At 39.4% G+C, this 24,999-nt stretch overlaps 1 protein-coding gene across 1 annotated transcript in view; it reads left to right on the top strand.

Annotated features, from left to right (window-relative positions):
• Positions 1 to 24,999, top strand: part of gfra3 (GDNF family receptor alpha 3) — a 64,447-nt gene that overhangs the window by 31,617 nt on the left and 7,831 nt on the right. Inside the window, exons 2-7 of the mRNA XM_034598803.1 lie at positions 970 to 1,266; positions 12,609 to 12,668; positions 13,269 to 13,623; positions 15,870 to 15,979; positions 18,139 to 18,273; positions 24,266 to 24,402. Of these exons, the coding sequence (XP_034454694.1) occupies positions 970 to 1,266; positions 12,609 to 12,668; positions 13,269 to 13,623; positions 15,870 to 15,979; positions 18,139 to 18,273; positions 24,266 to 24,402 (1,094 nt within the window). The remainder of the gene's footprint in view (positions 1 to 969; positions 1,267 to 12,608; positions 12,669 to 13,268; positions 13,624 to 15,869; positions 15,980 to 18,138; positions 18,274 to 24,265; positions 24,403 to 24,999) is intronic.

Raw genomic sequence — 24,999 nt, 5'->3', positions numbered from 1 at the left:
CATTGATTTTCTATATATTTTTTAGATAAATAAAATCTTGTTTGTAAAATTGTAAGGCTACATGCATCAAGTTGCTACATGCATCAAGTTGCTCCATTCTCTAACTCTCTCTGTGTGTATAGGGTATATATATCCTATAAAATAGGAGATGCGGTCATAACATGACACACTTTAATGCCAGGTATGAATAGACAAAAATAGAGTCTACTTGAGATCGGATTTCTCAGGACAGATTTTGCTATCAGGCCTGAACGGTTGATTAAATGCAGGCATGTATCTGAATGTGTGAATTTGTAAAGGAAAAAAAAAATCAAGCTTTTGATAATGTAATGACAAAAATATAATTTGCATGAGTTAAAAAAGTTTTTGTAGTTGTAGAATTACCTTGTGTATGTGTTATTAAAATTTGTGCTGAAAAACAAACACAGACATTTACTATCTGTCCACATCATACTGAAGTTATAGGCTATGAATTACAAGCAAAACTTACAGCTCATCTGCACGTTGTCATCTGACGAGCCAATATGACAAAGTCAAACTGCCCAACTGGGCCAAAAAAGACCCGCCCCTCCTTCTGATAGGATAACACCTTCAAGACATCTGCTAACATTAGTGAAGCTATAATGTTTACAGGTGCTATGAACCTGACAGGGCCAGGAGAGCCCCCGCAGCCCTGGCAGCTCATGTTGTTTAAAAATTCCGTTATGGGCCGCATCAAATTGTCGAAAGTGTAATTGGTCTTGCGGCCAAAGGTTCATCATTCACTTGGTGAATTCACTCAAAACTTTGGTTGTCTAAACATGTTGCCTAGGCAATGAACTCTTCTTTATAGCATGAAGTTTACTACTTTGGAACCACTTTGCTACATTTACTACAATCAATGTGCTAAGAGTTAATTTCTCAAAGATGTTAAGTTTTTGACATTTCTTCTCAATTTATGTCTTTCTCCATCTTCTTTTCCTCTCTTAGATGCCTTGTCATCCTCATCACCAATGTTCCCCTACCCCTCCACCCACACTGACTGTGTTGAAGCTCATCGGGTGTGCTCTGCTGATCTGCGGTGTGAGGCATTGTACCGGGGCTTGGAGCTGTGTGCGGCTGACGCAGCCATTTCCTCACTACGGGAGCAGGCCGCAGCTGAGTGCCTGGAGAGACGGGATGTTCTGCTGGCCAAACACCCCGCTCTGTTGGCCTGCAAGTGCCAGCGTGGTTTTCGCAAGGAGGAGCAGTGTCTGCACATATACTGGAGGGTTCGCCTGCTGCCAGGTCAGTCCGGGTGCTGTTGGGGTGGGAACGGGTACTCATAACAATCTGTATGTGGATTCATATCTGCAGCTGGGTTCCCAACCAGCATTTTTAAGAGATAGACAATGTATTTGAAAAACTGGATCATGAAATCATCCTTCATCTCAATCAGTTTAAGATTACTGTACAAAATATTTACTTTGCAGAATGTAATTTAGGTGAAAGTGATTATCAATCAATCAATCAAATTTTAATTGTATAGCCCATATTCAAAAATCACAATTTGTCTCATAGGGCTTTAACAAGGTGTGACATCCTCTGCCCTTAACCCTCAACAAGAGTAAGAAAAAACTACTAAAAAACCCTTTTAACAGGGTAAAAAGAAGGTAGAAACCTCAGAGAGAGCCACATGTGAGGGATCCCTCTCCCAGGACGGACAGAAGTGCAATAGATGCCACATCCACATTAGCTTATAATATTGTCGTTGCTTCCCATCACTGGAGGCAGCTCTTGGCAAGTAAAGGAAACCAGATTTATTCTGAACTTGCAACTTCTCCTAAACTGGTAAGTAAATGGTTATTAATGCTAACATTGGGTATGCAGCAAAACTTACAAAAAGCACCTTCGAGACACACTTACTTTCACTGACATTTGTGTTAAGCTGCTGTTTAGCAGAAGTTAAAGAGTTACTCTTCTCATAGATATACATGTTTTCATATTTTCATCTGCGACCTTGAACACTCAGTTATAACTCCTTCCTCTTTAAGGCTTCTCTTCCTATAACAGAGAAACTGTTAACCTGACTTTCACTGTACTTTTCAAAACTGCTTTTAAAAATGAAAACTTCCCCTCAGCACATTTGTGCAGGAATCTAAGTGGAAATCTGAAAAAAACAACATCAGCAATTAAGATGACATGTCCATGACTTTTTCCTTGTTTAATTGTAATGTGATCTTTTGATAGTGAACTAAAGTTTGACTATAAAACGTATGTAATGTCTTGCTTTCAGTTACAGAACGATGCCCCAAACTCAGAATATAATATTTGTCTTGGACTGCTGTAGCTCAGGAGGTAGAGTGGGTTCCCCACTAATCAGAGGGTTGACAGTTTGATTCCCATTTCCCCCATTTCCCCCATTTCCCCCATTCTGTGTGCGGGAATTGTCAATGGGAAAAATACTGCATCACAAATTGCCCCTGACGGCTTTGCCAGTAGTGAGTGATGTGTGATTGAGAAAGTGCTGCACAGAGGTGAACTGTATGAGTGTGTGTGTGGATAGAATGGCGTAACTGTACTGTAAATTGCTTTGACTGGTCATCAAGTCTAGAAAAGCACTATATAAACACAGACCATTTACCATTTATTTTCGATAAGCCTGTTTGTACTTTTCACAATGTGATCAGGGTCCAAAACAAGCACCCATCACTCACCAGATTCAAATAAAAATAGCAAATATTGGCAAATAGTATTTATCAGCTCTTAATGCAGGATACAAAAGAACAGTAGTTGACAATGAATGTGATATTTAGAGCCTTTGATCCTTTCAATTGAACTTGATTGTTTCGCTCAGCTCTTAAAGGAAAGGGTCTCCTACAGATGTTGAAAATTGTGGGTAATACACATTCCCATTGTAGTGTAGGGTAGTTAGAGTCAAAATAAAATGTTAAAATTTTACCGATGTGCTGATTTGCCCTCTAGAGGTTAACATACATGGAACAATAATGTAAATGATTGTGTTTACAGTCCAGCTAGTTGTATACACAAATATGTGGTTAAAAAACAAATATAGCTTATAGTCTGAACATGCTTGTGGCTGTAGGAATTGCAGTTTGACCAACTCTTATTGTTTTTTCAAATTCACCTCACGGGCTGTCTATTAAATAAATGTATATAACATTACCCCGGCGACTTACATACTGGGGATCACAGAGTAGTGAGGTATTTCCTGTTACAACTAAGCTAAGAACAATTAATAGCATCCTACGTATTGTTACATAGTTCAAGCCGTAGTTGTCACACAGTTTCTGACTGTCCTTCAAACAACATTAACATTAGTAAAGTATTGCTACAATCTGTGGGTAAAAAATATACTGGCCAATTATATGCAACATTGCAAAGCTTACAGAATAATGAAGTTTGTCAGTTTATGGGTAGACAGTAGCGTGGACTGCATTTACACAACAACTCCAAGTGTTTTACAATGTATGTGTCATTCACCCATTAACACACACAATCACACACTTATGACATGGCAGTAAGAGGTTCAGCATCTTGCTCAAGGACACTTCAACACACAACACAGAGGAGGAGGAGCTAGACACATACCTCCTGAGCCAAGCATCCCTGACTGTCACTTGTTCAGAAAGCAGTCAGAAGTGCGGTGATGTGCACAAACATACAACATTTTTGCAGTCTTGGGGATTTTGCCATTGAAATAAACTTAAGCCACTGGGTCCTCACTTCCACAGTTGACGGGAGGACAAAAAGGCTGTTGTGTTGGTCCTTGCATCCAACAAGAAAGCATTTTACATGCTCTTGTTTTTCTCTCTTGATGTCAAGAGGGGAGCAAAATCTGACTGGCATGTTTGCACACAGTTTTACTGAATGATGGATCAAGAGAAGAGACGGTCTGTACACACACAAGAGACACATAAATGTTGAATAAGTGCATTTTGCATTATATCTTCCCTTTAAAGGGTAAGGCAGGTATTATTCTTTCTTCTTGTTGTCAACAAATCTAATGAAAATGCCAAAGCCAGCATACACGTCTGTTTCAATACTTCCAAACTCCCACTGGTTTTTCTTGAAGATAAAAATCTTTGAAAAAAAACACAAAACCAGCAACTGCTGTTAACTTTCAACAAATGTCACTCAAACTGGAGGAACTAGTGCATTTGTAGGGCACTACTTTCAGCGACAGACAGATGGCTATTTAAGCACTGCAGTGCACCTACTGTATATGATCATGTTGTAGCTTATTTCAAGAGGTTATCCAAACACTGTTTCTATCTGTCAATTTAACATACATTAACAATAGCTGAGCATATGATGAATGAACAGTTTGAATGATTCATTGATTATTTAGTTGTGCTAAAAAAGATTTTGAGGAGCTGTAGTGCAGCACAGGTGAAGTTTATCTAACAGGATAGGTTATGAAAATGTCACTAAGCTAACCTCTGTTGTTTCTTTGTAAATTCATTAAAAAAACTGTCAGAAGAGTGAATAATAAATTAAATTAATGGCTGTGGCGCAGAAGGTAGAGTGCGTCGTCCTCAAATTAGAAGGTCGCTGGTTTCAATCTCGGTGTCCCCCATTCTGCATGCTGAAGTGTCCTTGGGCAAGATACCGAACTCCAAATTGCTCCTGACAGCTGTGCCGGCAGTGTATGAATGATGTTTGAATGGCTACTGTAAAGAACTTTGAGTGGTCATCAAGATTAGAAACTGTCATATAAATACAGACCATTTACCATTGACGTTTCATATAATGTGTAGTTGATCTTAGCCAGGTAGGAAAAAATGATGATATTCATTGTGCCACTCAAAGGCTACTAGCAGCTACTTGTAACGTTAAGGTTTTTTCTTTTTTTTTGAGTGTCACTCAGTTCATGAGTTGACCTTGTGAATCTATCAGTATAATTCAGATATTAATGTGATAACCCTGACCATTCCATTGCATTTTGCTTGACAAACGCTGATGTGGATGATGCTTAAAAATATATATATGAATTTGTGGAGCGTCATTCCAGTGTGCTCAGACAGCACCACACCAATACAATAGATGAATCCTCATTTGCTTGGGGCAGCAGCAGGATGGTGTATGTGGGAGTGGGTGCAAGTAAACTAAAGTCAAGTCAAACATTACTCAGACAATTATTACCAAACACAAATGTGCCTTAAGGGGCTTTATAATCTTTGCAGCACAACTTGACACCCTCAACTTAATAACAAACTTTATGTGAGAAATGTTTATGGTGTTCCTTCTTAAGAAACCTCCTAAGAATAACCTCCAACCCCCAAAATGGGGGAACAATTGAAAAAACCTCAGAATGAGCAGTAGATGAGGTAGACATGCAATAGATGTTGTGTCTATAAGATAAAGCACATAAATTCATAGTATGAACAATCATTAGGAAAGAATTCTATATTATAAACATATGTGAAGACCTAAAATGAGGACAGCCCTTACAACCACATGAGGCAAGCCATAGTTAGCACACAGGAGAAGAAAATACATAGAAGGGGAAAACAAACAGGAAGAGGCTTGGACTTATGGAGGACAAAGCTCCAAAACACGGACAGCCAGGGGAGCGAGACAGGTCCCAGGATGGCAGATGGTCCAGCACAGAGAGCCTGACTGATAAGAGAGGACAGGGAGAAGAAAACAGGCTGAGAGAGAAGAGCTCACAGCCTGGATGCTCATGTGTTTGAGGGAATAAACAAACAAAGGGCCAGACAGATTCAGGTGTTATCAGAAAATGTACATTAGCCTTGCCAAAAGGACCCCATGGACTGTTCTTTCTGTTTGAGGTTTGACATATTTATTGTGATTACAACTGACCCAGTACATGTATTCAAAGTATTTAAAGCATAACTGTTATTGTATGAAGATTTAAAGTTTGAACATGCAGTCAGACAGACTGATATCAGCAGTTAGCTTGTTCCAGGGGAAGGGGCATGATAGGAAAGAGGTTAGACCCACAAGTCTGATCTGACATGCGAAGGGAACCAATGAAATTAGTCTATAATGTGGCATCTAGGTTTGAACCGACTTCAGGAATCCAATGTGAGCAGATCTTTCACCACTTTGATTAGTGCACTTAGTGGAATGACACTCTGAAAGCAGACTGAAAAGGCACATATAGATTACTATTAGACACTACATTCCTGAATGTTTGTTTTTTTTGTAAAGATTTGAGAGGTTTGGAAGTTGAAAGTGATACACTGACAGTATTCACAATTGTTAAGTCCCTAAACTGGCCTGAAATCTTTGAACAGTGTAGGGGTCCTGGAGGTAGTTGGAAGGTTTTTAAGCCAACACCAACCTGGACAATCATTTGAGTCTTAACGTTCAAATAGAGACTATCTTGGATTCACTTTAATCCTCAGCTGGTTCTGTAGAGGAAGCTAGAGATGGAAACTAATTTTGTTTCGACCTAAGATCCTGTGAGGTGTAAAGAACATGCAGCTAACACACAGCAGCGTTTGGGTAAGTTTGGTTGCAGTGTGTGGGGTAATGGTAAGGAGGGAATATGTCATCACGTGCAACAGTGTGGCTTTCTGATGTGTTCCTAATAGGTTTTTGGACAACAATGGAGCTCAATGGCAAATATCAGGCTACACACAAAACTGGTCTTATTTGTCTCATTGCAAATAAATCTAACCCTAACCCTAACCTGTTAGGATATTTCAACTTTGTGGTGCAATGTTTATTACGCATCATTCAACACACTATGCACAGAAGTTAGGTTAGGATATGGTAGTCTTTTGCTTTGCATGTACACTTTGTATCCGTAAGATTAGTCATAGCTGTCACTTAAGTAGAGTAAGTGTTGTTACACTGAAACTTAGTGGAGTGAAGTGTAAAGTATAGCACTACAAGTACATCAACATCACTACTTACAGTACTAATATGCAGAGTATATACCTATAACTTTCCATGACTGGTGACTTATACAGAAACAACAGGAGCAGGTGTTTTAACATACACCATATACTGTTGGTGCATGTTCATCTGTTTTTCTTACATTCATTCAGCTACATCTACACTCCAAATAATCCAAAATACAGATGAATATAAACAATAGATATATATTAACTCCCTAAATCCATAATTGCCCAATTTTCTATTATTAACTTTAACCATAAATATGTCATCTTGCCAAAGAAGCCTCATATGGTAGACTTCCACACACACATACACACACACACACACACACACACACACACAGTAATACAAGCCTATCTGGAGAGCTGGTATGATGTGTGCATTAGTAAGTGAGCTAACACTAGCCAGCAGACTCCTTCTCCCCTGTGGCCTATTAGTCAGCGGAGCATTAGTGTAATTACACACTCTTCAGTTCCTAACGCTGCTAGGCTGCTCTAGCGTGTCATTACCATAAATATATATCGCCTGGAATAGGATTTACATACATAAACACTTTACATGCCATTACATTCTTGATTGAGTTTGTACTTTGGAATGTGTTTAAATAATTGGCACGAAAAACGGCTCGTCCACTGGTCAATCAAGGCTCAGCTAATGGTTTTCACAATTGGACAAAAGCCGCCCTCAACATGAGCTGATGATGATTTTGGCCTTACCCCCATCTTTCTTATTCCTAATTTTATCCCTCATATTTTGATACAAGCAGCAATAATATTTTGCAGTGATATTAGAAGAAAGATCATTATTAAATGTAATTTTTTTATTAGTAAAAGATTTATTTGCCTAAATAGCCTACCTGAGCAACTAAATGGTTTTTTGGTGTCATATCATAGATGCTGACAGATATAGGTAGATGATAGAAGTGAAACATATGGTCTTACCTGCACCCACTTTAGTCACACTGTGCTTCATTTGACCTCAGTGATAGTAGAGTCCACCCGCACTTTGTCCAGTCAGGAAAGGTTGAACCAGGCACAACTGGGCTGTTTTTAAGCTACTTAACACTTTTTTTCCATTTTCAAACAACTATTGGCTCAACTGACATGACATTTGGTTCAGACATAGTGGACCTAAGAGGATAAATCTACCTACTAATTCCACTTGTCTCACTCTAGGTGGAAAGTGTATCTCGCGCACTGTTCATCTAACCGACTTCACACGTGATTGAGAGACGTAAAATGTTTAAGATTAATACAAATTTAATAAAGAAGTGACCAGCACTCTGCAACAGTCAATGTGTGTGCATGTGGGGTAGGGGGGTCAACGTGCCTTAAAGGGTTAGTTCACCGAAAAATGGAAACTCACTCATCCTCTACCCACCACCATGCCGATAGAGGTGGGTGAAAGTGTTTGAGTCCACAAAACACTTTTGGTGTTTCAGGGGTAAACTTTGTTGCAGCAGAATCTAATACAATTGAAGTCAATGGTGACCTCTTCTTCAGACGTGATCAAAAAACTGAAAAAACACAACCTGCCTCCGTACTGCTCATGTGGTGTCATCCAAGTGTCAGCAAGCCCTGACATTCATATTATACACATTATATACCCCTGAGACTCAAACACTTCACCCACCCCCTCATTGGCATAGTGGTGAGTAGCATATCATTTTCACTTTTCGGGCAACTATCCCTTTAAGAGTCTGACCGCTGACCCAGTTGAACCTGTTTTTAAGTCCTCTAATAAACTATAGCAATGGTTGGTCTGCTAGATTGCTTTGATATATATATTTACAACATTCATAGAATCACCTACTGTTTGGCAATTTGTCTTCAAAGTAAAAACATGTTTACTAATACTTTAGATCGAGCTAAATTACAGAGCTTTTATTTTGAAAAGTTGTGAACTTGCTTCTGAAAATTGCTTAACAGACCTCCGAAATAGCAAACATGCGATGTATGTAAATATAATAGCAAATAAGTAAATCATTCAAGCAAATATATAAATTCAGTTTCATAACATGAAAGACATTGACTATTAAATCTTCACTGTGGACAAACCAGGTATGATAAACACAAAGTTTAAAACTTCACTCTGCACTGTTTATAAAAAGCTCTGCACACAACGTCCAGCAAACAAACAATAAAAAAGCGACAGTATATTATAGAACTGTTTGAGGAGGCCAAGCAAGATAAGATAATCCTTTATTAGTCCCACAATGGGGAAATTTGCAAACAACCCATTCCAAACAGGTAGGTTTAAAACGAGCACTGCATCCTACTTCTTATAATTGTTTGTATCCTTTAACTTAAAATTTACAGGACTTTGGTTTATGACCAAATATAGCACCTGCAAAGATAACAGTCTCATGAGCTCAAGGTGTACAATTGTTAGCATGCTAACATACTTATCTAACATTACTATAAACCAGGGTTGGGGAAGGTCTGGCCCCAACCCCACACACAGACACGTGGTCAGTGAAGCAGAGATGAGAGAGGAGAACTCTGTAATGTGAACGAGGCGGTTTGTCACATTAGTTTAAGAAGAGTGGCAAAAAAAGGGTGAATACAGGGTTTCCATGACGGACCGAAATTATTAGTGTGGCTTCTTCAGGATCAGAGCAGAGGCACCAACACCAATCAGAGGTATACGGACACGTATAAACATACGGACCCAGACACAAACACACCTTAAGGAAACTCTGGAATATTAACCAAATACAATACAGAGCTAAATGCTCATGTAAATCATAACCATATCATTCTATGCTCAATGTTTGATATTTATTCAAGAGCAATTTGTGTTAACAGGGCCTGAGAGTCCATTTTATACATTGTTAAAGTTGTGTGTGGTTTATTTTATTTAGGTTTATGATATTTTAATATTTTTTCTTCTAATTCAAATGTTCATTGCCCTTTAACAGGTTGTACTTGTATGATTATGCTATTACATTATCAGTATATCAGTGGTATAAAATAGTTTGAAAGTGATAACAATAATATCATTTATCACAATATTTTCTAGGACAATATATCTTCCAACAAAATTTGTTATCATGAAAAGCCTGCCTTAATATTTTTAATAATGCACCAAGTTAGAGGTTTCCTTTCCCAGTTACACATATCGAAGCAATTATGGTATTGTACAATTAAATATCCCTAACTTAATCAAGAATCAAATCGAGACCTTGTGGATCAGAAACGAATCGGTTTGGGAAATCAGTGGCGATACCCAGCCCTAGTTAAGAAATTAACAATGTAATGTATATGGGAACTGTCATGAAAAGGTTTAACAGTACTAAAACGTGCAGTAAAAAAATATGTACCAGTGCAACTAATGTAAAAAGTTAGTCTGGAGCCCTGGTGTGATATGTGTTTATAATAAACAATAATTTAGTATGGCCCTCGAAGGATGTTATATAAATTAAAATGGCCCTTGATAGAAAAAAGGTTCCCCACCCCTGCTATAGACTCATGGTGGATTTACAGATGAACCTTAAGTACTTACAACATAGCTACAGAGCTCATGCATTAAGATGGCATACGCAAATAATGCATAGATATCTATGCATTAAACTACTCACCGAAGAGTCAGCTTTGGTCCTTCTTACCAGCATTTTTATGATGACAGCTGATGTTTTGTTGAGAGAAGACAATATCAAGCAAGTTAAGAAAGGCTTTGTTATCTGTAGAGCCATTGCCACGGCAATGCTGCTGCTCACTGCGGTCCCCTCACTCAATCGCAGTGAGCAGGGCCGACTCAGGCCATAGGTGACATAGAACACCTATTTGGCCTAGGGCTCGGAAAGTCAGGGTGCTGAAAGAATACCATTAACGTAATTATTGTAGTAACAACATTAGCAACAAAAACAGCCTTTTAATTACAATAATTTTGCACCCCTTAACTGTCGTTGACACTGTGCACCGCTGTGGGGATAATGGCCACAATGTGCTTCACACATGAGGCTAACTGACTGTTGGTAAATTTAGCTTAGATCAGTTGCTGGAATGCTTCAATTATTATAAGTATATGTTACATAGATATTTCAACAAAGAGGTCCAAAGACTCAAGTGAAGAGAATAAGAAAAAACAATAGGTACTGTATGACTTATGTTACATTGCAGTAATAAAGATAATGCTTTTGTAGCTGCATGGAGGCAGAGCTGGCTTAAACTGTATAAACAGATATACTGAAGTGAAGTACCACTGCCTTCAATTTTACTCAACAATATTTGAGTAAATCTACATAATTACACAAGTAACAGCAAATAGCAGTAGGGCACTTGCTTCTTCCTAGAATGTAAGGAATGAGACTTTGTTGACTACTGTTGGGATTATATCCAGCCATTGTACCTTTGTAGAAAGAAACAGTGTTGATGAGGCACTACTGGGAGGGTAATGTGATTGTGTTGGTTGTGGGAGAGGGAAACAAATCCTAATCTCACCAAGGCAACAAAAATGTCTAGAGCTGGTCCAGACTGTGAATGACAGAATGCACATAAACTGATTGAATGGCCGAGGCCTGTTCTTCAACAAAGACACATTTTGTGTCACAATATGAAATAACACACTTATTGTGGGGGGGGGTATAATTAAAGCAAAATACAGCCTGATCATCAACAGTACATGTTGCTGTGTTGCCATTTAAAGGGATTGTCTGACTGAATAAATGAAATAATGCACAGTGGATTTATATGTATCTATATAGAGGATGTCCAGGACTGGTGCCTACTCTTTGCTTCTAATAGAAAATGGAAGACTTGTGAATGTATGCAAAGATGTTTAATTTTCTAAATGTGCAGAGACAGCGTTTACTTCAGGGACCCTCTGCACTGCAGGGGATGCAGGGGGAGGTCTTTGTTCTCCTAATTAGCGTTTGAGAAGTCAACAGTTCCAGAAGATACACTGCACTACTGAATTTAAAGATGGAATCAAATATAACAGAATAGTGTACTTTATACTCACAACAACATGGTGGTGGAGGCCAGTTTGATGTCGTGTCAATTATTTATTATTTAGGTGATTAGAACATACTGAACAAACGACTCATGTTTACACACATCACTTTATGGTTTTCTCCCACCATCATAGTGTATATTTACTGTATCACTATTACTTTACTCCGCTTTGTGTCATTATTTCACGATAAATGTAATCTTGACTCATTGTGTGACGACACTGAAAGGGAAATGACAGTAATCTACTACTCTAAGAGAGTAATCTTCAAACTTCTATTTTTAACTGTTGAATGTTTGTGAATTTCTGTTCACAGATCTTAAGATACTGTAAAGAAACCATTCAGCCTTTTACCCTTTTTTATGTGGCTGACACCTGTTTTCTTTCCATCTCGTACTCTCATCTGTATTGTGCAGAGCTGGTTTGTCCTTGGTTATCAAATCTCCGAGGGATTGACCTGGACACATTTTCATGAGTGACCCACAGTTTCAAATATCCCACCCTCATGGCTCATGGCACCATCATGGCTTTGATAAGCATGATCACATAACAGCATTTCATTCCTGTTAAAATGTTTCAATGCTATGATTTTATTCATGATTTCTAATCTATTGGTCTCACTCCAAATTACACTGATGACCTCCTTACAGTGCTTTGCATGGAGGTCATGAGGAGCTTTATTGGTGTTTCTTTTGTTTCCCTCTGCTGTCTTTACCTCTGTGTTTGTCGTAGATTTGTTCCTCTCATGCAACTGTGGGTCACATTGTAATTGATAACTGTTTCAATGTGTTCCTTTTCTCCAGGCGAGGATGAGCTGGAACTATCTCCCTACGATGACACACAAATGGCCTCCTTAGTGGCAGGTAAAACACACTCTGGGATATTTGCACACACATACACACAGTCATTCATGTGGTCTGTCTTATAATTACATGATTTGATCAGCCTCCATCAGTCATACATGTATGTGTAATGACAGACAGCTCTATAGTCGTTCTACACGGCTTACAAATAATGCCAGCTCAAGAAAGCAGCTCTATTAATCAATTTGTATCAATCAATAAATGATAGAAACTAATGACTGAGGGAACTCTGCTCTTTGCATTTGTTTCCCTTTTCTTCTGTCTCACTTTATGGCCTCAGAGTTTCTCCTTGCAGACACAGTCTGCTGGTGTTGGGAACTGTGGACTACATTAAAGGTCTACTTTGTTCTGAGGCTGTTCATTTGCATTATGGTCGAATTGTTGTGCTGGATTTGTGATTCTGTGATTTGTGATTCTCTTTAATGAGCCATCTGATGGCTCCTTCACAGATTCTCCTTCTGAAGGAGGTTTCAGTTTAGTTGTATGTTTCCAGCTGTAATGAAAATCTAAATTGACCTTTTTCACTTATACAGGCACAGTTATTGTGGGTTTTGTAATATTTTTTGTTTTTGCTAATTTAACTTTTCCTCACTTGCTCAGCCTCATCTTTCATGCAACTGGATGGTGAGAACCAGTGCCTGAAGGCGGCACAGGACTGTGGTTTGTACGAGAAGTGTGGCTCCCTGCGATCAGAGTATGTCCTGGCCTGCACCAAGCGGGTACCTGGGTCCAACTGGTGCAACCAGCACAAGTGCCACCGGGCCCTCCGGCGCTTCCTGGAGAGGGTGCCTGAGGAGTACAGCCTGGGTGTCCTTTTCTGCCCCTGCACTAACACACTGTGTGGTGAGAGGAGGAGGAAAACCATTGTACCCTCCTGCTCCTACCAGGACATGGAGGGACTGCAACCTAACTGCCTCCGTCAGCAGAGTTTATGTCGCCGGGATGACCTCTGCAGGTGAGACGTTATGCTTGGGGCTTATATTATCGGTAACTTATAATATTTGAAAGGTCTTTATGACAACTCAAATGTTCTGCAGAACTGATCACATATATATATACACTACCGTTCAAAAGTTTGGGGTCACCCAGACAATTTTGTGTTTTCCATGAAAACTCACACTTTTATTTATCAAATGAGTTGCAAAATGAATAGAAAATATAGTCAAGACATTGACAAGGTTAGAAATAATGATTTTTATTTGAAATATTAATTTTGTTCTTCAAACTTTGCTTTCGTCAAAGAATGCTCCATTTGCAGCAATCACAGCATTGCAGACCTTTGGCATTCCAGCTGTTAATTTGTTGAGGTAATCTGTAGAAATTTCCCCCCACGCTTCCTGAAGCACCTCCCACAAGTTGGATTGGCTTGATGGGCACTTCTTGCGTACCATACGGTCAAGCTGCTCCCACAACAGCTCAATGGGGTTGAGATCTGGTGACTGCGCTGGCCACTCCATTACAGACAGCATACCAGCTGCCTGCTTCTTCCCTAAATAGTTCTTGCATAATTTGGAGGTGTGCTTTGGGTCATTGTCCTGTTGTAGGAGGAAATTGGCTCCAATCAAGCGCTGTCCACAGGGTATGGCATGGCGTTGCAAAATGGAGTGATAGCCTTCCTTATTTAAAATCCCTTTTACCTTGTACAAATCTCCCACTTTACCAGCACCAAAGCAGCCCCAGACCATCACATTACCTCCACCATGCTTGACAGATGGCGTCAGGCACTCTTCCAGCATCTTTTCACCTGTTCTGCATCTCACAAATGTTCTTCTGTGTGATCCAAACACCTCAAACTTTGATTCGTCTGTCCATAACACTTTTTTCCAATCTTCCTCTGTCCAATGTCTGTGTTCTTTTGCCCATATCAATCTTTTCTTTTTATTGGCCGGTCTCAGATATGGCTTTTTCTTTGCCACTCTGCCTAGAAGGCCAGCATCCCGGAGTCGCCTCTTCACTGTAGACGTTGACACTGGCGTTTTGCGGGTACCATTTAAAGGAGCTGCCAGTTGAGGACCTGTGAGGCGTCTATTTCTCAACTAGAGACTCTCATATACTTGTCTTCTTGCTGAGTTGTGCACCGGGGCCTCCCACTTCTCTTTCTACTCTGGTTAGAGCCCTTTGTGCTGTTCTCTGAAGGGAGTAGTACACACCGTTGTAGGAAATTTTCAGTTTCTTCGCAATTTCTCGCATGGAATAGCCTTCATTTCTAACAACAAGAATAGACTGGCGAGTTTCACATCAAAGTTCTCTTTTTCTGGCCATTTTGAGAGTATAATCGAACCCACAAATGTGATGCTCCAGATACTCAACTAGCTCAAAGGAAGGCCAGTTTTATAGCTTCTCTCACCAGCAAAACAGTTTTCAGCTGTGCTAACATCATTGCACAAGGGTGTTCAAGGGTTTTCTAATCATCCATTAGTCTTCTAAGGCGATTAGCAAACACAATGTACCATTAGAACACTGGAGTGATAGTTGCTGGAAATGGGCCTCTATACACCTATGTAGGTATTTCATTAAAAACCAGACGTTTCCACCTAGAATAGTCATTTACCACATCAACAATGTATAGAGTGTATTTCTGATTAATTTAATGTTATCTTCATTGAAAAAAACAGTGCTTTTCTTTGAAAAATAAGGACATTTCTAAGTGACCCCAAACTTTTGAACGGTAGTGTATATAGTATATATATATATATACTATATATAAATAGCACATAAAACATAGCAACTGATAGTATATATATAAATATACATATAAATAAGAATGTAAATAAGCAAAATATGAATTTATTATTTTGGTATCCATGTCTCAAAAGAGCTTTTTCTCAGGTTGCATTTCAAGTATATTCAGATATTGCACTACTGTGAAACCAACATTTCTCCATGTTACACAATATAAATACATGAAAACTTAACAAGCTACAAAAGGCTACATAGTATTGATCCTGAAATGTGCACTACAGTCCTATGTAAAGGAACAAGGCCATGGGAACAGTGGGGCCAAAGCAAAAATATAAAGCAAAAAAGTGATATTGACAATTGAAAATGTGCTAATGCTTCCACTGTACCTAAAAACATGGGACTGAAAACCACTGTACCTAAATTTACATGAACGCAAACACACCCCAACATACACTCACACTCAAATGTCCTGCCCATTTCTTGTGTTTGATGTTGAGTTGCTGTTTGTGTTGTTGCCAGGTCCAGACTGGCTGATTTCCTTAATAACTGCCAGCCATCTCCTCTGACAGCCAGCGGCTGTCTGAAAGACTCAGCAGGCCTCTGCCTCCGAGCATATGCTGGACTCATCGGTACGGAATGCGGGGGGGGGGATTCGTAGTTGAATTACATAAAGTAGAGGGCTGCATTTTACCTCAAGACAAATCATTTCCAAGAGATAATGTTTTGGCACACTGAGTGCAGTGATATCCCAGAAAGTGCTTTGGGAAGTTGAACAATGGATTATAATAGAAAAAACTGTAAAACATACCATATCCAAAGCTTATGTATGGATTTTCAAATAGGAAATGTTTTCAAATACAAAAAGAAAAAAAAATATTTTACTAAAAGTCACGATTTCAGAAAAACCCACAAGTAACGCAAGATCCAAAGTTAAGTCAGGGTACTTCCAGTGTGAGCCATTTGTGATTTGACTGTATCAAAAAAAATGAACATCTTCACTATATAGAACTTGTTGAAATAATGGCCACCAAAGTTTGTCTCTCTTCATACTCATCACATACTCATACTTATCAATCTACCAAATATCAATATTAAATCCATCTCTGATAGTAGCTACTGCACTACGTAGCTAAACAATGAACATCTTGGTTGTATCATTGATGCATCTACAACAGCTACTGTTGTGTTAGCAAACAAGCAATTTAAAAAGTTTGATTATATAACAGATAAGCTTTTAAGTGACCTATAAAGACCATTTTAAGTTTTCACAAATATAGATTTTTGATTAATCATTGAAGCAAATTCTTTAAAAGTCCCTTGACCCGTGGCCCAGAATAACTGAACCAACCCTGTTGAATAGACTCTTTAACTAAAAAAAGATTTGATAATATGCAATCTCAACATAAAAGTGGCTGAGTGGATAGGAGGAAAGATAGAACAGAATGGGAGAGTAATGGGTTGCAAGTGTGCGAAAGGGCTGATCAGACAGAGCAGAAGTGGAGGAGAAGCAGCAAGATAGAAAATGAAGACCCATGACAGCCGACAAGATTTGTAGATACTGACAATGATGGATGACTTTTCTATTAGACTCACAGCTTTTTAAAGGCACAACCTGCACAATCCACACATTCACACCAGGGTATCCTGCGAGAGATAAACAAACAATGTGTAAGCAGTGCACTGAAAAAATACACATCGGGAGAAGTTTTCTATTTTCCACTACAGAATTCAACTCGACTAGTTGTATACCATACTAATATGAATTGAAACCATTCAACCAATTCTTCTACAAATTGTTTATTCTACTGATTTGCAATTGGAAAAAAATGTTGGAGGAAACATAATGCTGACTGGCTAACATTTTTGCTAAATTTGAAAGAATTTTATCCAACGACTTGCAAAACTTTTACACTAACATATTAGTAGTGTGAATTGATATGTATTTAGTACAACATGCACTTGTAGCAACCAAAGCATTATTAAACCTTAGAAATGTTTTTTACTAAGGCACTCAAAATTGGGCTTATGGTTAGGGAAAGTGCCTGAACTAGACAGCATCTGAAGGGAAATGATCAGGACACAAAACTTATTAATTAACATTTATTGAAAACCACAATTTGTTGATTTATGAATATATGTGTATTCCTGATGACAGGTCTTTAAGGTAGAAAAATACACTCTTGTGTCTAAAAAACATGTAACTTTCATGGTATTATTGTTCTGCATGTTTATAAATTATGTAAAAACAGTGTAGTTTCAATCTTAAATTATTTTTAAGTTCAGGGACTACAGGTACAAAATCTGGTACATTTAAAGTAATGCTAAAATCTAGGAAATAAGCCTTTCCATTTTTTATTTGACCTTGGAAACCAAGCAAACCAGTGTATTTCTCAAAATGTTGGAATGTTTTTTAAGTTTAAGTGGTAAAAGCTCATTTTCAAATATCTTGGCTGTATGATTCTATAATTGCATCAAGAATGCATCAGCAGAAAACCCCATGTTTAAGTTTGAAAATGTTGTTTCAGGCCCTTCAGTGAAGTCGACATCATGTTTTTTCTGCAGATAAGCTTTGCTGGAGGTAAAACCAAAACTACAGAAACCTTTTCTGATTTGTGCCCAAATTGCTCAAAGTTAAAAACAGTGGAGAAGCCGTTTAAGGCTGGCAGCCTTTTTGGCCATGGCATCATTTGTCTCCAGCTGCTTTATTTCTATTTTGGATTTACTATGATAAAGAATTGTTGAAATGAAAGTAGTTCCTTTGACTAATTTTGCCCCTTATCACCTACAGGTACCATCATGACACCCAACTACATCAGTAACAGCTCTGCTGACGTGTCACTGTGGTGCAACTGTGAAGGCAGTGGTAACCAGTGGCAGGACTGTCTGAGACTGCAGCGTATGTTCACCCAAAACACCTGCCTGCGTGAGTCTGTCTAAAGTCTATACACATGTTTCATATACTTGTCTCAGCAGAGTATTTCTTATCAGATGATTTTGATCAAATTTCAGACAGTTAATAATATTTTTTGTTTAACCAACTGAAAAAAGCAGTCAACTGCCTCAGGACCCTGGACCTGGATTTTCCTTATCACCTGAAATGGACACAAGGCAAATCTTGCCTTTTCTCAGGCTTCTTAATGATTAGCAAACGTTGTGTAAAACTCAAGTGAAGACATTTGTTATTTCTGCCAACATTTTTAACATTAACTACAACAATAAGCCAAAAATATGACCCCTAAAGATTGAGCAAATAACATTGACATTTTATGGTCTGGTAAATATTAGACATTAAGTGAACGGTTGGTTCTTGTGGTCAATGGGTTGACTGGGAGAAAGGGGCAGGTGTTATGATCCGAGTAACTTTGACAAAGGGCCAGTCATTATGGCCAGATGGCCAGGTCTCCGCAAGACCGACTATCCCATATGCTCTGAATTGTAAGGAGGTTTGCTGTTTGCAACTTTGTGTGTGGCTTTGTGGCTGCAGAACTGTTAGGAGTGCCTCGCCAAGCAAGTATTTTCCCAAATAAATATGCATATAAATAAATTATTACAAAATAACCGATACATGAAACACCTGAAGCTGGGTAGTAATGGGTCTCATGGGTTTGAAGGCAATTTATAATTAAATTACTTTGAGGTGTCTACTGTGGTACTTGAAGTACACTTTAATCCAAAATGGGTAGTAGGTTGATTGAATCAGAGATATATCCTACAATGCATTGAGGCAAATCCTCATTCACGAGGTTATTGGATGTTTTAGGTCTTTCAACATCATACACTCACCCAGCTAGAGTTGATCAGACCCTGGCTTGTAGCCCAGTAACTTGGGCCCACAAATCACCACTGACCCAAAACCATCTGAAGACCCATCTATCTGCTTCCATGTTGGTCTTGATGGCTTTCTGCTTTTGCAGTCCCGGTGATATCAGTTAAACTCTGCCCGGTGTTTGTTTTTCACATTTAAACAACGCAGCTGGAGATTCTCTGCTCGGACACATTCACAACAACAACAACAGTTGTTCGCACATACAGTGTGGACATTCTAATCTGATAACACGGAATCTGAAATTAAAAGCAAAACCTTCCACGTCCCACATGTGTAGTCACCACTGGTTTATGTTCAGTTTCAAAGTGATGTACCAGTGAAAGTGGCGACTGAAAATTATTCAGGGCTAAAGGAAAAGCGTCCGGGGCTACAGCCCTGAATGCCAAAGCCAGGCGACGCCCATGGTCCCAGGAACATTGGTCCTTGGTTCAGTGCAGCTAATCCAAAGACATCTGGAGCCTTGTCTACAGATAGACTTGATGACTTTCTCCTTTGCAGTTCCAGTAAGTGTAGACCTTACATAGTGTGCAGTTCTGCACCCCACTTCTTCCTTTCATTTGCCTCTTCCATACAGTCCTCCCAAGAAACTACAAGATCCAAAAGAGGCACCTGTTGTGAAGAGGTTGAAGACGACTTACAAAACCAAAGTTGTCATGATTTGGTCATAAACTTACCCTCCTCTCCAAGTCCACTTGCGGCTCCCACTTGCACACAGACGTGAGCAGGCTAACTGCTGATCTCAACACTTTACCACATCTCATTCAGGGTTAGATAGCTACTGTCCTTACCACCTTATCAATGCAAGCTTGTGGGAAGGCTCCCAACACTGCTTGTTCACTAGCCACCATGCCCACCAAAGGTCTGTGTCTCAGAGAGTACTCTGCTATGTCCAGCATTTCCATTTTCTTGCCAGTTTGCACCATAATGCCTGTTCGCACCAAAATGTGAAAGTTCTGGTCCCGGAGTCCCAGTGTGTGAGAAACTCAGAACCCTTCATAGAGACTGCTGAGTGGGAGATGGAGATGAAGTTTGTTGCTCCCAAACAGTGCTGCACGGCAGATCCAATCATTTGCTGAGGTATCTTCTGCTATTTCTCTTCAGTGTCTCCACTGTCGACACGATTACCTCATACACCAGCAGAAACCAGATTGGTAAATCCAAGCCTTAAACTTACCTGGTAGGCCAGTCCATTGTGATGAGGCCAATCTCAAGCTCTATGATGGTTGCCTGGATTTCTGCTGCACCCCTCAGGCTACAATCAAAGATCTTGCAGAGACTCTGGACTGGTTTCACAGTGATGGACTAACCCATCTTAAAATAACAGAAACTGCTTTCTGTCTCTTCAATACCATGGCCCTGGAGTTATCAGGCTTGATACTGATCCTTTCCCAGGAATGAGCTAAGAGCCTCATTTTCTTGTATATAAAATTACATTTGAGTATGAAAGTGCAATAATATAAATTTGAATAAAGAGACTTAAATGTGATTGTTGAAAATCTTTAAAAAAGAAAAGAAAAAAGCAAGGTTTTGGACAAATCACTATTACAGACTTTTACTGTGGGGTAGTTTGCCTGCCCATAAATCAGTAAAATGGGCCGTTGCTCTCAGTGATCCGAAACTGTGAATTTCAGAATGACAGTTTACAATTGTGAAGGAGCCCACAACAATCGGTTAACTAATGATTACACTGAATATAACTCATATGTGTATAATTTAGTTTAACTTAATTTCTTTGCTCTGTATATGGCTTCCAGTTGCTAACAAACATAACGTGTAGGGCAATGACAGATGAACCAAATGAAGCTAGGCATTTGTAAACTGTCTCTGAATGTGATGGACTAGAGGCTGCTCTTGTTTCTGTTCTTGATTGCAAAAGTTGTACTCCACTTGAGGCAATGAACGTTGTCAGCATCATCTTTAATAAAGTGTAACTGCACTTTTGAGTGTTTTTTTACCCCCGCCAATCTCACTAAGGACAACATCTGTGTGCTGTATGGTGAGAGAGAGCTGTCACTGCCCCTTGCACCGAGTTGAAGAGATGTAATTGCAATATAACTTAAATGTAGAAATAATAAGCCCCCCTGGTAGAGCTGCCGCCCCATGAGGTTCGATTCCAGCCTGCGGCCCTTTGCTGCGTGTCGTCCCCCATTCTCTCTGCCCCCACCACTAAACTCTCTTTCTGTCCTATCAAATGAATGCCATAAAAGCTCATAAAAACACTTTGAAAAAAAGAAGTCTATTTTCCTAATTTTTCCAGAGAAGAAAGATAACCAGAGCTGATTGATACACATTTTAATTGAGCCCCAGGGACCGTTTTTTATACTGAAAAGCATATTTCCCTCTTTGCTAAGAGGTGAGATGGATCTGAACTGCTCTACTATAGTTGAGTTCTCCCTGGGTATCCATAGACCTTCCAGTTGACATGGTTCTTTGGCTTCTGACGTTTTTTCCTTTCAGCTCGTCATCAAATGTTCATGTCTGCTACTGTTGAAGGGGAGGCTCACATTGTGACTTTTATATGCGACATTGATAAAAATAAGAATCACAGTAGGGGGACCCTGAAAACTAGTCTTACATTGTCCTTTAATGGGGGATCCTGTGGCTGAACTGGGAGATCAAACCCCAAACCTTGTGTTGGGAGGCAACAGTGCTATTTAATTGAATTACATTTTATTAAGTATAGTGGCATATATACTGTATATCTTACCATACATTACCTCAAGGCACTTTAAATAGTAAGGTGAGAGACAACAGAATATTATAACCACAATACAATCTGCTAACCACTGCTAACCACTGTGCTACAATGCTCCACCAAGCCTCTAAATTTCAATATTAATGCGTTGTAATTGATCTTTAATCTGCCTACTTCTTACAGTAAAGTGAATGTGCTGCCTCCCTGCAGTGTTGTCATCATAGTATGGTTCTCAGATTTGGTGTCATTGTGCCTGTACAGACACTTGAACCAAAACCTGCACTAAGAGGCTGACCATGTCCTGCTAACCACACCCTCACTCCAGCCCTGTACACCAGATGTACGATGATTAGCGTATATATGTATGATCATTTTGCCCTCTGTACGATGCACGATTAATTATGCCCAAATTTCCATGATCTACAAGAATTTGATCATTTCGTGACAAGGTAAGATATGGATCACGTCTGTATTTACGCATCTCTTCTCACGTGACTTCTTTTCAGCCAATAATGCTTGTGAGTACGGTGTGACCGAAGCAACGCTTATGGTCACTTGTCATGACCATTTTGAACCACATTTCAGAGCAGTGTTTCAAAACAACTGTGCTTCGGAATCTTGACACAGCTTCGAAACGTTGGTATAGAGCGTCCCATCCCTACTCTGATCGCGTCCGATCATTTTCCTCAAAATCATATAATTTTAAGCTTCTGGTTCGATACTTTAACATTTCCCATGTTTTCTATAAACCCTCATTTTATTTTGTGCTTTTTGTATGAAAAATATACTAATAGTCGGGAACTTTCTCGTTTGCTGCACCTCTCGATGTGCGATAATTCACATCACTTTCACCGGCTACAGAGAACTTCCTGGTCTAATCAAAACATTTGCTTTTAACCCCTCCCACTGCCGTTGTTGCCATGGTAACCCCACAGCTCCTTACAGGAGCGAGTAACAGTGCAAACCTCAGTGTACAGTAAACCACATTAAACAGTCTTTGGAGAATTCTGTCGATCAGATGTGTCCACAACACTAAATTGTTCTTGTAGTTTAATGATGGTATGCATTACTGTCTCATGATCCTCCACATGCCATTTATATCTTAAATCATAAAAAGCAATTTAGATTAAGAATTGGGGGATTGTTGAAAATATAGAAAGTCCCATTTGAAGTCAAGTAAACTATTGTTTTCTAAGTTATTGTTCTTATGAAGCCTGTTTTTAAAAATGTATCTCAGCACCAGAATTATGAAATCAGAATGAATGTGTCACCATTAATGATACTTTGAAGAACAGCTCAAAGGGAATAATTGAGAAAAGAAAGACTTTGCCATGATGTCTGCTGAATCTGTCTGGGTAGTTGGCTCCTGCAGCGATGTTCACAGCTTGAACTGATCTCTACCTCTTATATATCGGCTATACAGCATAAGCATTCACAAGAGTCTCAGACCCTTTTTCATAACTGGAATTAACATGTGTCCTGGGTCATCTGATCCCAAGTGGACAGCTCTTAAGTTCAGGTGTGAATGTGCCCACAATGCATTGAGGATGCATTGAGATCTGATCACACAGACCACAGGAGGTCTGGTCTGTCTATATCCACACTCTTCTAGCAGGATGTCAATGAATGTACTCTGGAGCACATTGAAAGACCACTTACTCAACCGGTGAATTTACTCGTTTGCATTCTCAAATTGAATACGCTTGCTTTGCCTAAACATCATTTAAAAATTGGTGAAAGCCCAAAGAGTTCCAGTACAAGGGTGTTGGGGCTATTTGCCTGAAAATTTTTAGAAAAAGTCAGTTTTTTTCATTTCTTCTACTTCCTTGTGATTAAAAACTAAATTCCATTTGGTCTTTGCAATCTAAAATGATGGACGTCTTTAGAGCCAGTGAGATCCGATCAAAAGTAATCACTCAAGACACATTTGGAGATGCACTCCAATGCCAGGTGGCGTATTAAAACTGTATGAACAGGGTTTTACAGGCTGTGTCTGTAGCAGGAGGCTTCTACAGGGCTCAAGAGGTGTGACGTGAAACGCTAGAGGCTAAAGACCTCTGGCTGCCACTCAGTCACAGCAGCTGTCAATCAAGCTGTCAATACACACTGAGCCTGTTATGTCCAAACACTAAAGTCTGGATCGATGCATCAATGCACTTCCCATAAAGCTCTGTGATTCATCAAACTGCCGACAGCTCGAACAATAAAGCTGCCAAATAGATATGAAGGTTCACACCCACCCAGCTTCACAGCAGTCCAGCTGAGCACGCACACACACACACACACACACACACACACACACACACACACACACACACACACACACACACACACACACACACACACACACACACACACACACACTGGCAGTGACGATGCTGTGTCTCTATGCAGGTAATTCTATCAGTTGGATGGGGAGCCCTGGCTCCCTGCCCGCAGATGTCACCCCCCCTCCTGCTCCCAGGCCCTCCCCATTGGATCAGGAGGACGAGCTGCTGAGCAACAACCACCTGCCTGAACACAACAACGTCGTGAGTACACTTTAGTCACAAACATCACCCCTATATATCTTGGTGAAAGTTGCAAAGGTTTTGCAAGTACATCAGTGAACGCACCACCATCAGACCCTTTGCGATAAGAAAAGGGCTGCAATTGCTAATTATTTTTCAAAAAAATCGTTTTCACCATTTTTTAAAAACGGTCTTTTTCTGGGGATCATAAATGTCTCTATCTGACATCTATCCAATAGATGGTGGAATAGTTCAGTCTGGATCCCAGTGGTGGACCTACAGACAGTCCAACATAGTCTCTACAGCCAAGTTGCGATTGTGGCTAAAAGATGCCAATTAGACCGTACAATATGAAGATACACAGAATAAGTCTCAAAGAAGGAATTCAGCAACACAGAATCAATGCAATTCGGGTTTGTAAAGTTCAGACTCTATTGGGATCAAATAGAAAAATAAAATGTCCTCTATTCAATGCTTTAAGGAACACTTTTATTTATTACATAAATTAATTAACATGCTGTAACCCAATATTAGGGTTAGTTTACTTTCAAGGATTTATTATAAAGGCCTTAGATATATTGCTATAAAATAACTGACATGAAGATTGTAGTATATCAA

Source organism: Hippoglossus hippoglossus, chromosome 10 (assembly GCF_009819705.1).
Source record: "Hippoglossus hippoglossus isolate fHipHip1 chromosome 10, fHipHip1.pri, whole genome shotgun sequence".
NCBI lineage: Eukaryota > Metazoa > Chordata > Actinopteri > Pleuronectiformes > Pleuronectidae > Hippoglossus > Hippoglossus hippoglossus.
This window is presented reverse-complemented; position numbering and strand designations above follow the sequence as displayed.